The following is a 13896-nucleotide window of genomic DNA, read 5'->3' as shown; positions in this document are numbered from 1 at the left end:
AGCTCTGTGCCTGACCTTCCCTCTCTCTGTAGCCGAGCTCCCCCTGCTGACCGGCTACCACGGTCTCCTCTGAAACTCAGGCAGGTGCTCAGCAGAGGGCAGCAGTGCTGCATCTGGTCCTCAGGCCTGTCCTGCCTGGGGGAGGAGAAGAGGCTTGGGCAGGCTGACCTCAGGCATTGGAGGATCTGAGCACCTCCCAGAGGGGCTTGAAGCTCCCCTTCAGACCTCCCCACCTTTCCTGCAGCTGTGAGGTCAGGGCTGTGACAGAATCCAGTTCTCCTCACTCCTCTCCAAGTGGAATAGGAGGTGTCCAGGCTGAGAGGAAGCTGCCATCCATTGCATCCGGCCCTGGGTGGGGTCCGCTTTGGGTTGGAGGGGTGGTGGTTGGCTCTCCCCTCGGTCCCCTTGACCTCCAGAGGATGCGGAGGGGAGGCCTGGAGGTCTTCGGTGAACAGCAGCGTGTGTGGGTCTGGGGGCTGGAGGATACCACACTGTCCTGGTCCTGGCTGTGGCGCTGGTTGCCTGCTGCTGGAGGCGCTGTGACCTCTGTGGCCGCAAGCTCTGCGCGCCTCCCCATCTTGCCCAGGCTCTTGCCTCCTTGCCATGGGGAGGCCCTGAGGGGAGGAGCCCACAGCTTCTGGGGACACCCTGACCCTGACTGGCAGGGCCTGTGTTCTGGGTGCTCGACCAGTGAGTTGGAGGGCACAGGCCACTGCGTTGGGCCTGCTGGCAGCTGGAGGCAGGGAAGGCCACTGCTGGGCTCGTCTTGCTGTCGTCTGGTCAAACCCGTTCTGCCTGACAGGGAAGTTGGGAAGGGCAGTCAGATCCAGCCCGGAGGACTCTGCCTGCATGGCATCAAGGGAAGGGCTGGGCCCTTGGGCCAGTGGGAGGAGGAGGAGGAGGACAGATGTTTCTCAGTGCCTCTTCTTGGCTCTGGGTGGGCTCTTGGCTGGTGCCACAGGCAGGAGGATTTGGCTGTGGCGTGGCTGCATGAGGATGCATCCGGACAGGCCTGGGGTGCCAAGGAGCTGGGTGCACTGGGACCTCCAGGGCCCCGCAGGCAGTGGGGGTCAGAATCACGGGGCAGGAAAGTGGATGGTTGCTGGCCTGTTGCATACAGCACAGGACACAGGTGGTTAGAGGGGGAGACGTTGGCAGGAAGCGTCCAGCCTGGCACCAAGTCCCTGCCCTCCTCCTCCTCCTAGTGGGAGGGCCGCCCTCAGGCCACCCTCTGGATCAGCCCTGAGGTTGGGTTCAAGTCACTGGGCTCAGGTCTCTATAAGGAGCCGTGCTTCCCCAGGGAGCGGGCTGGGCTTTATCGGCCATTCCTTCTGTCCCAGTGAGTTTTCACTTGAAGTGACCCTCTCACCTGAAGCATCACTAAGATGCTCACGGTTCTGCAGCGCAGGTTTCACAGCAGCCGATGTGGAGGTATGCGTTGGTCACCCTGCCTTCCCCAACGCCTGGGCCTCACAGGGTCGGCATGCTGGGACCTGTTTCCTGAGTGTGAGTCGGGGGTCCTGGCTGCTGAGAAGGGGTCCTGGGTGGTACAGGGTGGGCTTGACCCACCTGCCAACTTGTCCCTTGATCACAGGCTGCAGACTTAGGATTCCATCAGTCTCCATGTGTCGTAGACTCTTTTTTTTGAAATGATTTCAAAATCTTAGAGAAGTTACGGGATTGGGGCAGAAAGGTGGCTTCCTGGACCTTTGGGGACAGGTGTCCGGCTTGAGTCTTGTCCGAGGTCCCCATGTAAGGCTGCCCTCTGCCTCCTGCCACCGCCCCCCTTACTCAGCTCCCCTCCCGGACAAGCCGTCCTCACCTCACCCCTGTAGCCTGGCACCCGCGTGGGCGCTGCCGTGCAGGCCCTCTGTCCCGCCTCCCTGCCTGGGCACCTGCAGCCCGCTGACCAGCCCCGGGTGACTGGCGGCCCTTCCTGCTAGGGATGAGGGGCCAGGGTGAGTGGGGAGGAGAGTGGGTCAGCCTGGGGCACGGGCAGAGGTTAGGCATGAGGCTGTGGGTGTGGGCTGTGACTTGGAGAAGAGGTGGGAGCCCCGTGGGAGTCCTGGCTTCCCTGAACTGACTGAGCAGTAGGCCACCCTGACAAGTGTATGTCCTCTCAGCTTCTACTTAGATGCCGGAAGTCTGCGGCCATTGGATCTTGGAGAGTGCACCCGCCGGGTGTGTGTGTTGTCTCTGGGGAGACCAGTGAGAGCCCAGTGTGCGGGCGGCCTGCAGCCCCTGGGTCTCGGGTGTCCCGCAGCCACGGCCAGGCGCGGCGGCGGGCGCCCTGAGCAGAGGCGCAACCTGGGCTCCTGGTCTGTCCTGCTCACACGTGTTCTCTTGGCAGGTGCTGAGGCCAAGACTGTTCTGCCCAAGAAGGAGAAGCTGAAGCTGAGGCGCGAGCGGTGGCTGCAGAGTAAGCTTCCCCGTCCTGTCCTGTCCCGTCCCCAGTGGACCCTTGTCCTGGGCTGGCTCAGAACCCGGCCTCTGGGTGGTCCGGGCCCTGGAGGAGGCAGCCTGCACTATAACAGGCAGATGGCAGCGGGGTGGCCCTGTCACCCATGCGAGGGTCTGCACGGCCTTACCTCACTCCCCACCAGGAGTGTCACCCACTCTCGGGGGTAAAACGTCAGAGAGGGAGTGCCTGAGGGTCAGGTGATTTATGACACGAAATTTCTCAGATCACCTTCCCGGCCTGCGTGTGGCCCTCGGGGTCCCTGGCAGAAGCTGCCGTTCACCCACTGGTGGGGTCAGGGACCCCGGCCTTCACCCTCTTACGGGGGTGCCTTGGCCTGCCTATCAGGGTGGGTTTCTTCTTAATAATTTTGGAAAATATACTTATTTTTCATGATGCTGAATATTTGCTGGTGTTTTTCTGAAGGTTTTCTTGTGAACATTGTTTTGTTGTTTTTTTTTCTTACAGTTATCTTTTTAGTCTGATTTTGCTGACTTTTAAAACTACTTTGAAATGTTTTTTTATGTTCTCACACCGTTAAAATATGACCAGCATTATTTTTTTCCTTGAAGGTTTTAAACAAATTATATGTTTAATAAATTCAAAATTTTTAGAGAAATGTATCAGTTTCATCCATAATTGTTAATTTTAAGTTTTCTTTGAGTTTTTGGATGTGTCTTAAGGAAATGTCCATTCATGCATTTTCTTTTCCACGGTCTGTAGCATGGGGTTGTGCAAAATATTCTTTGTAAAATGGATTTGGAAAGTTAATAGGCCGGGACCACTGGACCCCTGAATATTCTGGGCTATAGTTCTCTGATGATGTTTAAGTTTTCTTCTGTGACGGTTGGCCTTTTTTTAACTACTTGAGCTAATCTTGGTCACTCACTCATTTTCCCATAAAACCATCTAATCAGATCTCAGCCTTTATTGGCAGAGTTGCTAGTTTCTCATTATTTAACCTCTTTATTACTCTTTATTTGTATCCCCTTCTCTCTCTTCTGATTGATTTTGTCTTATCTGTTCCAGGAATGCCTGTCTTTAGTTGTCGTCTCCTGTTTTGTTTTCTAAATTGTTAGTTTCTGTTGTTTTAATACCCTGTTCTTGGTTTCTCCAGGTTTGTTTTAGTGACTTAGTCATTTATTTTTGAACAAAAGGCTAAATGTTAGCCTCTGACTGTAGCTTTAGCTACAGCTCCCAGATTTCTTTCACTGAGTACTTTATTATGAAAAGTTTTGTACAGAAAAGTGGGAAGAATTTTACAGTGGACACCCATTTGCCCACCATCCAGACTTTACCATGAGCGCATCACTTCTTTATCACGGCTGTCTGTCTGTCTGGTCCAGCCACCAACCCTTGTTTTAGCTGTATGTTCCAAAGTGGATTACAGATTGAGCACACTTTCTCCCTAGTAACTCTGCTAGAGGTCAGTATTTGTTTACGGTTCGTTTTAGTTTTGATTTTGAGGTAACGTTTGCATCTGGTGGCCTGGGCCTTCAGTGTGCTGTGTGGTGACTTGGGGCCAGTGCGCGCGCACACATCAGAGTCCTCTCGGGACGTCGGCCGGGCCCCGCCCCCAAAGGCAGCTCCGTCTGCTCTTTTCAGGTCGAGTTCAGGCTTCGCTGCTCTGGACGTCGGGTAAGGGCAGTCTTTGTGTGTCTGGGTTCTCCTGCTCAGCTGGGCGTTGGGCTCATCTGGGCTGGGTGGAGCTGTGGTCTGGGCCTGTGTGTTGCTGAGAAGTGTTTCCTTATGTGGACACACTGCTTGGTATCCACTTTCCTGTGGATGGACACCTGGTGTCTTTTCTCTTTTTAGCTGCTGTGAATAGGCTGCGATGAACATTCTTCACAAGTCTTTTTGTGGACATATGTTTTCATTTCTCCTGGGTAAACACTTGGAATGGAATGCTGGGTCATAGGGCAGGTGTATGTTTAGTTTTACAAGCAGCTCCCAGACGTTCCTCTCCTGTGGTTGTACGCTTACGCCCCCGACAGCGCGGGGGAGTTGGGGTTGCTCACAGCCCCTCCAGCACGCCAGTCCTGCAGTCCTGGCCGTTCTGCTGAGCGTGAGGTGCCTGTCACTGTGGTGAATGGGCGTTTCGTCTGCTGCTGCCCATTGGGGCGTCCTGACGCCCAGGCCTTGTTTCCCGAGGCTCCTGGGGGCTCTTTATTATTGAGCTCCAGGAATCCTCTGTCCTGGAGGTCAGTCTCCTCAAATGTGTTTTGCAGATAATTTTCTCCCAGACTGTAACTTGCCTATTTATTTTCTCAACACTTTTTTTTTTAAACTGAACAGAAGTCTAATTTTGAGGACACTGATTTTGTCTCTTTTCTTTGCATGTTTAGTGTGTGAGCACGTTCATATGTGTGTGCACGCGTGCATGTGCCTTGTTTAAGGAGACTGCCCAGTCCCAAGACAGGACGATAAATCCTACCCTTCTGAAAACTTTATGGTTTTAGCTTTGATATTTAGATTTCTGATCCATCTTGATTTATGTTTGTCTGTGATATGAAGCACTGGTTCAGGGCTTTCTTTCCTTGCGTTTCATCAGTGTTTGTCATAAACACTCTCTCCTTGCGCAGTCATCCTGATGTCTGTGGAAAGCTAACGCCTCTCACCATGGTTCTGCTCACTGACCCTCCTCGGTTCCAGCCTGTTGAAGCTGCAGCTGTGAAGCAGGTCCTGGGGTTGGACAAGGAAGTCCTATGTCTGTCCCTCAGTTTCAAGACCGCTTTGGGGGGTCCAGGTTCTTAGCATTCCCGTGTGACTCTGATCACAGGCTGGTCAACGTCTTAAAGCCGCCACCTCCACCTGGTGCAGTAGTGACCTATGGATCATCGCTTTGAACCCGTGCATCAGTTCAGAAGTGCTGTTTTAACAAGGCCGGGTCTTCATCCACGGACACGGTAATTTTTCCTTTAGTCTTTTGTTGTTGTTCAGTCACTAAGTTGTGTCCGACTGTTTTTGACCCCATGGACTGCAGCATGCGAGGCTCCTCTGCCCTTCAGTTCAGTTCAGTCGCTCAGTCGTGTCCGACTCTTTGCAACCCCAGGAACTGCAGCACACCAGGCCTCCCTATCCATCACCAACTCCCAGAGTCCACCCAAACCCATGTCCATTGAGTCTGATGCCATTCAACCATCTCATCCTCTGTCGTCCCCTTCTCCTGCCCTCAGTCTTTCCCAGCATCAGGATCTTCTCAAATGAGTCAGCTCTTCGTATCACGTGGCCAGAGTATTGGAGTTTCAGCTTCAACATCAGTCCTTCCAATGATCACCCAGGACTGATCTCCTTTAGGATGACTAGTTGGATCTCCTTGCAATCCAAGGGACTCTCAAGAGTCTTCTCCAACACCACAGTTGAAAAGCATCAATTCTTCGGCGCTCAGCTTTCTTCACAAACTCTCACATCCATACATGACCACTGGAAAAACCATAGCCTTGACTAGACAGACCTTTGTTGGCAAAGTAATGTCTCTGCTTTTTAATATGCTATCTAGGTTGGTCATAACTTTCCTTCCAAGGAGTAAGTGTCTTTTAAGTTCTTCTTCACTTTCTGCCATAAGGGTCTTGTCATTTGCAAACCTGAGGTTATTGATATTTCTCCTAGCAATCTTGATTCCAGCTTGTGCTTCCTCCAGCCCAGCATTTCTCATGATATACTCTGCATACAAGTTAATAAGCATGGTGACAATATACAGCCTTGACGTACTCCTTTTCCTACTTGGAACCAGTCTGTTGTTCCATGTCCAGTTCTAACTGTTGCTTCCTGACCTGCATACAGGTTTCTCAAGAGGCAGGTCAGGTGGTCTGATATTCCCATCTCTTCCAGAATTTTCCACAGTTTATTGTGATCCACACAGTCAAAGTCTTTGGCATAGTCAATGAAGCACTGCCCTTCACTGTCTCCCAAAGTTTGCTCTGATTCATGTCCATTAAGTTGGTGATGCCATTCAAACATCTCATCCTTTGTCATTCCCTTCTTCTCCTGCCCTCAATCTTTCCCAGCATCAGGGTCTTTTCAAATGAGTCACCTCTCTGCAGCAGGTGGCCAGAGTATTGGAGTTTCAGCTTCAACATCAGTCCTTCCAATGATCACCCAGGACTGATCTCCTTTAGGATGGACTGGTTGGATCTCCTTGCAGTCCAAGGGACTCTCGAGAGTTCTCCAACACCACAGTTCAAAAGCATCCATTCTTCGACATTTAGCTTTCTTTGTCAACCAACTCTCACATCGGTACACGACTACTGGAAAAACCATAGCTTTGACTGTATGGACCTTTGTTGGCAAAGTAATGTCTTCACTTTTTAATACACAGTCTAGGTTTGTCATAGCTTTCTTTCCAAGGAGCAAATGTCTTTTAATTTCATGGCTGCAGTCATCATCTGCAGTGATTTTAGAGCCCAAGGAAATAAAATCTGCCACTGTTTTCTTTGTTTCTCCCATCTGTTTGTCATGAAGTGATGGGACCGGATGCAATGATCTTAGTTTTTTGAATGTTGACTTTTAAGCCAGCTTTTTCACCCTCCTCTTTCACCTTCATCAAGGCCTCTTGAGCCTTTTTAGTTCCTCTTCATCTTTGCCCTTAGGGTAGTATTATATGCATATCTGAGGTTGTTGATATTTCTTCTGGAAATCTTCATTCCAGCTTATGATTCTTCCAGCATTTCGTGTGGTGTACTCTGCATATAAGTTAAATAAACAAGGTGACAATACACAGCATTGTCATACTCCTTTCCCAACTTTGAACCAGTCAGTTGTTCCATGTCTGGTTCTTCTGTTGATTCTTGAGCCGTATACAGGTTTCCCAGGAGACAGGTAAGGTGGTCTGATATTCCAGTCTCTAAGAATTTTCCATAGTTTGCTGTGATCCACACAGTCAAAGGCTTTAGCTTAGTCAGTGAAGCAGAATTTTTTTGAAGCTCCCTTGGTTTCTCCATAATCCAACAAACGTTGGCAATTTGATCTCTGGTTCCTCTGCCTCTTTGAAACCTAGTTTGTACATTTCCTTTCATGTAAATTTTTCTCAATTTCTGTCATCCTGTTGTGTGATTTTCAGAGTAGAGGTCTTAGATTTTTTTTGTTTGGATAAGCTTATTGCTAACTGTTCATTAGCTTATTGCTAATAGTTTTTGAAGCTATTATAAATGGAATTCACAAAAGTTTCATTTTCCAGTTTTTACTATGTATTATTATATTATCATTTATTAATTATTATTAACTCTGTACCCTCTGATCTTGTTAAAATTGTGTGTTCTGGTAATTATCCTGTGGATTTGGTAGAATGTTTTACATAAACGATCGTGCTACAATACTTAAGATAGAGACAGTTTTACCTCTCTTTCCAGTCTCTGTTTTATGTCTTCTGTTCCTACTGCAGCAGCTAGAGGGGGTGAGGATTGTTTCTAGTCTCTGGGAGCCAAGGGCCCATGGTCACTGTCCTGTGAGCTTGCTTTGCTCAGGGTCAGTAACCTCAGGCCACGTTGGGGCATAAAGCCGGTAGTGCTCACTCGAGCTCTGTTTGTTATGGGTGAGCTGATGCAGGCAGGGAAGCAGGGGAGGGTGACTAGGGTGGATGGACCCTCCAGGGAGCTTTGCCTGACCTTCTGGGCACCACATGGACTACAGGCCCTGTTGGCACTGCGGCAGGCTTGAGGCGATGGGAGGAGCTGCTTGCTCGTGTCGCCCACTCCGGGCTCGGAGTCGCCCTCACCTGGGCTCGGCTGGGTCAGCATGGGTCTGCGCCGTCCCTTCTGTGGCCTGCTTCACCAGAGAGTGTCTGGTGTGTATGAGACGCGGTTTCTGGTAGATAGTGTCTCAGATCGGGGAAGTTCTTCCTGTTCTTGGTTTCCTTGTGATCTTTATCCTGAGTGGGCAGTGAATTCTGTCAGATTCTGTGGACACTTCTTGTGGTAACTGCGGCCTTTTTTGAAGCAGCCGCTGCAGTGACCCGCCGGCACGCGTGCCCGTGTTGTGCCGTCATTGCACACCTCAGATGTGTGCTGGGTGGACCCCACCTGTTACTAACCTAAAACGCTGATGTGCTGGCTCCTCTGTAGGCAGACAGGTGTCCTGTGTCCTGCCAGGAGCCAGGCCTGCCCTGCCCTCTTTGGTCCCCTGCAGCTTTGGTGCTGGGCCTGCCAGCCAGGAAGGGAGCTACCTGTCCCTTCCCCTGCCTGACCCCTGACCCCCAACTCCTCCTGGGTGCTGGGCTCCCAGGGAAGAGGCACCAGCTTGACGAGCTGAATAAATTGCCCTGGCAGCATGGAGAGCCCTGGATCGTTGCCTTTAAATCCTGGTGTCCCAACACTGAGGGGTGGCCTGGGCCAGGGCCCAATGACCCGGAGGAAGGTGGTCTTTGTCCCACAGCCCAGCTCTCTGGAGTGAGGTGCAGGCCCCTGGACTGCGGCAGCCTCCTTGCGGCTGGGGCAGGTGTGTCCTGCTGGGCTTGTCTGGCTCGCCCTTGCTGGGCTTCTCTGGGCCTCTGGGGGTGACTGCTAGCTGGGAGGGGCTGCTCCTGCCAGGCTTCCCAAGTGGTCAGTTTCTGGAAATTACTCTCTTTTGGAGATGCCTGTGGGGGTCAGCACGCACCCCTCACATTTCACACACACCTCCCGCACTCGGGGTGGGCTGTCCTGAGTTGTCCAGCCCCCGTTTTCCTGGCCTGCCCTGTGTCTGGTGTCATCACCGCTCCCCTGGTTACCGTGCCCACCTCCATCACCTCTCACACCTGCCCTGAGGGGCAGCTGGGCAGCCACACACCCACATCCCCTTGCAAGGAAGAGGTCCCCTGTCGGGCCCGCCTAGGCCGCTGGCTGTCACCTCTCTCCTGGCTTCTCCTGGCCCCTTGGCTGCACTCAGTCCACCGACCGCTCGTCGGGAAGGTGCTTCCAGTTTTTTTTTTAGAGGAGATTCAGAGTCTGCAGCTGGTTATTTATAGCCCAGTAAAACTCACGCAGTAGGGAGGCGGGGAGCGTCTCTGCTGTGGTCCAGCCGTCCCAGATCCATCACAGCCTCATTTCCCAGCTTTTTAGAAGCAGAGCTTTTTTTTTTTTTTTTAAGGAATCTAATACAGAACAATTAACAAATCGCTTTTCACAGATTCAGGCAGCCTCCCGGAGCAAGGTCTGCACACAGACTAGTGAGCTGCCGGGTCCGCACACCACACTGTGGAGACAACGTGCTTGAGAGCGTGTTTTATTAACAGTTTCAGAATACACACTGCTTATAAAATGGAATTCAGATCTCGAGGCCCTTCTGTGTGTGGTGGCCACAGCCCTGCTGGCCGACAGCGGTCTCACCCAGCGGCTCACCCACGCCCTGCCCTCCACCTGGCACCCTGGACCTGGGCCCTGTCACCCTGTCTCTCTGGCCAGTGCCCCTGCCCCTCCTCACAGCCCCCACATCGTGCAGGAGCCCCCTTGAGACCCCTCTTGCTTTGCACCTGGCCAGTGTTGGGGACCCTTCACCCTGTCACCACCTCCCATGGGGACCACTTCTCTTTTCTGGGTGCATCCCCAGGAAGCTGGCTGGGGGGCAGAGGGGAGGGTACCAGCTGCTCTGACTCTGCAGGCCCCTCTGTCTGCCCACCCCTCCGTCCACCCCCTCCTCCAGGCCTCAGGGCCCTGGCCTCCCCAAGGGCAGCTCCTCTGCCTGCAGCCCGTCTCCCCAGGCTTGTAATTCCACAGCCATCTCCAGGATTAAGGGGAGCAAGTCGCTCGGGCTGCACCCCTCTACCCCCTCCCACCCTGGGTTCCCAGCTAAGCTCTGGCTATGCAGGCTGGGAGCCGGGACCCTCTGCTGCTAAAGTCCATGGCCGAACACTTATCCTCCTGGGTCCTCTCTCACTGACCCTGTGTCCCTCTTCCTCAGAGATTGAAGCCATAAAGCTGGCGGAACAGAAGCTCAAGGCGGAGAGGAGGCGGAGGGCCACGGTGGTGGTGGGGGACTTGCAGCCCCTGAGGGACGCCCTCCCTGAGCTGTTGGAGCTGGAGGCTGGCGGCCGGCGGCCCCCTACCCGACGGTGAGTGTCATGTCCCAGGAGAGGCTGAGCAGTGGTGTGGCCGGGCTGGGCACTGACCCTGCAGAGCCCCGTCTTGACTTGGGACACTCTTGTCTCAGGCCCAACCATGAGGTGGGGGCCCTGGGCCTTCTCAGGAGTGGGTGCCCGGTGGTGCATCGATGGCCTCCCACAGCCACTCAGCCGGGTGCTATGCCTGGGGGTCCCTCCAGCTCCATTTTCCCACCCGTTGCCCAGCCACTGCCCTTGTCACCCCAGCCCCCTGCCCCAGGCTGGGCCTTCCTCCTGGGGCTCGTCCTGCTCCCCTGGGACCCCGTGCTGCAGAAGAGTGTCCTGCTGTGCACCAGCCAGGTGTGACCGTGGCTTGGCTTCAGGACGAATGGGGAGTTGGAGGCCTTCCTGTCCTATCATGGTTCCTGGACCTTCATCATTTCCTTTGTCTTTGATTTTGTCTTTTTGAAATAATTCTTTTTCCTGCTGAATACCCCTCTGAGGAGGAAGGGTTGGGGTGGTGGGTGACAGGCTCAGGGCCCCTTGGCTGCAGAGTTAGGTGGTCAGTTCTAGCCAGTCTGGGATGGGAGTGCCCAGAGCGTGGGGTCCAGACGAGGAGTGGCCATCGGAGCTGAGGTTTGGTGATGGAGCTGGAGCCCGAAATGCACATTCCATTCCTGGTTCTTGAACAAAAATGTGACCCGGTCAAGCGTCCTCACCCTGCTTGCAGTTTTCTCATCCAAAAAATGTGCTTGGTGCTCCCAGAGGGGAGAGGGCTGCGCAGACACCGGCCTTCAGCGGAGGAGGGCCCTGCGAGGCGGCCGGGGCGAGGGGCGCTCTCCCGGCCACTGTCACCCCGCCCCCAACCGCCTCTTGGCACCAGGAGCTGTCTGCCGAGGTAAACGTTATTCTAGAGCAGAGTTTGATGATAGAAAAGTTACGGTGGTGATGCCCAGAGTCACACGGCTCTCCTTACGTCTGACGTCAGCCTGTGCATTTTTCATAGTCAGGAACCAGCTTCATTCATAAATAATAGTCGGCTAAAAGCTCAGTCTGTTCAGACTCCTCAGTTTCCCCTACTGACCTTCTGCTGCCCCAGGGCTCCAGTCAGGCCCCCAGGTGACATGCAGCCATCGTGTCCCCTCAGAGCTCCTCTGGGCTGTGACAGTCTCTCAGACCTTCCTGTCTTTAACAACCTCGACGGTTTGGAGGAGGAGCCAGACGTTTTTCAGGACGCCCCTCAGGGAAGACCACAGAGGGGAGGGGCCCTTCTCACCACGTCCCGTCAGGGTGCGTGCCATGACGTGACCTCCATGGTGGACGCTGACCGTGGTCGCCCGGCTCAGGCGAGTCCGTGGTCGCCCGGCTCAGGCGAGTCTGGCAGGTGTCTGCACTGTGCTGCCACCACCTCCCACCGTCCTCTGGAAGGAGGTCACTGTGCCCGCCCCCCCACCTGAGGAGGGGCGCTCCCCTCTCTGAGGACGGGACAGCTGCAGAGCCACGTGGATCCTCCTGGTTTCCTTCTCTGTCACTTGTTTACGTCAGGCTGGCCCCGGGGGTATTTATTTATTTTATGCTTTGGGCCGTGATCCAGTACGACTCTGTTCTGCTGCTGAACCGGCTCTGGCGCTGGCCCTCGGGAGTTCCTCGCTTGGCTCTGCTGTCCCACCCCGACACTCCCATTTGTGGGGGCTGTTGTGTTTTGTTTCTGAGTACGTCCCTTCCTCGGGCACAAGATGCTCCAGGCTCATCTAGGCATTTCCTGTTCCTGTCTGAGAGTCAGTGTTCCTCCAGGGAGCCTAGTCCCTTCCGCTGGAAATGGTGTAAGAGACCACGATCTGGGTGCCGACGTCTGACCACGGCTGGGGAGTCCTGGCCCCTCTCCGCAGGCTGGGGTCCCCAAGACCACTCTTAGGCTTTGCGATTCCCACGGATCTGTTACCCTCACAGTCACGATTAGAGTGAGCTGAGGAAGGAGGGATGTGGGGAGAGCCCAGGAGAGTCACCGCCGTGGGCCCCAGGGGGCAGCCCCGGAGTCTCGCCCAGGACCGCAGGGGCCCTGCCACGCTCGGCCCTGGGGTGGGCTGCGAGGCTGCAGGCTTCGATCCCTCCCCTCCATCCTGTGCCCTCCTCCCGTTGGCAGGGTGGAGTGGGATTGTCAGCCACGGAGGTCTGCTGGGCTGGGTGTTTGGCCTCTTCCTGCTTCACAAGGGCAGGGCTTTCGGGGCCTGGTGCAGGAATGCCCACCCTCCCAGCTCCCCCCGGCATCAGAGTTGGGCAGGATATGTTGTGAGGCAGCTTTGTGCCTGGGAACCCAGACCCCAAGTGCCTTGCCTGGGTCCAGTCACCTGCTGGGATACCCCAACAGAGGCCCTGGGCTGCCCCAGGTTCATCCCACATCTGGGTGGTGTGGGGAGAGCCCGAGGTTCTGAGTGGGCCCAGTGGGCTGTTGGGTGTTCCCCCCGACAGGTGGCACTGCCCAGCACTGACCTGGCCCTCAAGCCCCTGGAGAGCCTGAGGGCCCAAGACCAGAGCAGGTGGTGCTCTGCCAGTGGGCTGCGCTCACCAGGGAGAAGGGTTGAGTCTAGAGAACGTGGTTCCCCCATGGTCCAAAGGTTGTAGAGGACGAGAGCGGGTGGCCTGACACGGGGGGGCCTGACCCTGGGAGCCGGCACCTGTCACCAGCTGGGCTTCCTGGACCTTGGGGCCTCGGGATCATCCACCAGTGCTGTGGATTGAGACGAGAGTCCCATTTGGTTTTGGGCCCCAGTCCCCTTGGGGTGGGTGCCACAAGAGTTTGTTCACATCGGAGGGGTAGGGATGGGGTAGCACAAGAGCCCCGAAGCTGAGAGCCACCTGGGCCCACTTGCATCCCCAGGCACTGGGTGCCAGCTGAAGGGAGCCTGTCAGGACAGCACTGGCCTGTCTTGCATTCTGGGAAACAGACTTCTGCTGGAGCAACTTCCCCAAGGGTTACCCCAGGGCATTCAGCACCCAGAGCCGCAGCCCCCAGTGCTGGCAGGTCCAGGGTCGTCTTCCAGCTCTGTGGGTCTCGGGAAAGGGCAGCTGCTTCAGTTCTGGCAGGAAGGTCTCTGTCCACTCTTTGTCGCTTCTCAGTGCGCTCGGCCCTGCAGCAGAGCTAGACCCAGGTGCTGGGGGAGCTGGGGCCCCAGCCTTTGAAGCGGGTGGGCAGGACCTGGGCTGGTGTCTGGTGTGAATGTCCCCGCCCTGGGCCGCTGGGGTGAGCACGGGGGGGTCAGTTCCCTGCGCCCCCGTGGCCTCCGGGAATCCACCCTGCCTGCCTTTGTCCAAAGTGGAAAACCCCAGCGGGGAGGGGCGTGCCATTCCCGTGAGCAGCCTGCCAGGCCCTGGACATGTCCTGAGGCTTGGGTGAGGGTCCTGCCTTTCCTTGCCACCCTCCCCATGT

General features: G+C 55.0%; 1 protein-coding gene across 2 annotated transcripts in view; it reads left to right on the top strand.

Moving 5' to 3' along the window:
- Positions 1 to 13896, top strand: part of FAM207A (family with sequence similarity 207, member A) — a 24855-nt gene that overhangs the window by 8598 nt on the left and 2361 nt on the right. For both annotated transcript variants that reach the window (XM_010834880.1, XM_010834879.1), the window contains exons 3-4: positions 2351 to 2419; positions 10331 to 10481. In XM_010834880.1, the coding sequence (XP_010833182.1) occupies positions 2351 to 2419; positions 10331 to 10481 (220 nt within the window). The remainder of the gene's footprint in view (positions 1 to 2350; positions 2420 to 10330; positions 10482 to 13896) is intronic.

This window comes from Bison bison, unplaced genomic scaffold (genome assembly GCF_000754665.1).
Source record: "Bison bison bison isolate TAMUID 2011002044 unplaced genomic scaffold, Bison_UMD1.0 scf7180017864037, whole genome shotgun sequence".
Taxonomy (NCBI): domain Eukaryota; kingdom Metazoa; phylum Chordata; class Mammalia; order Artiodactyla; family Bovidae; genus Bison; species Bison bison.
This window is presented reverse-complemented; position numbering and strand designations above follow the sequence as displayed.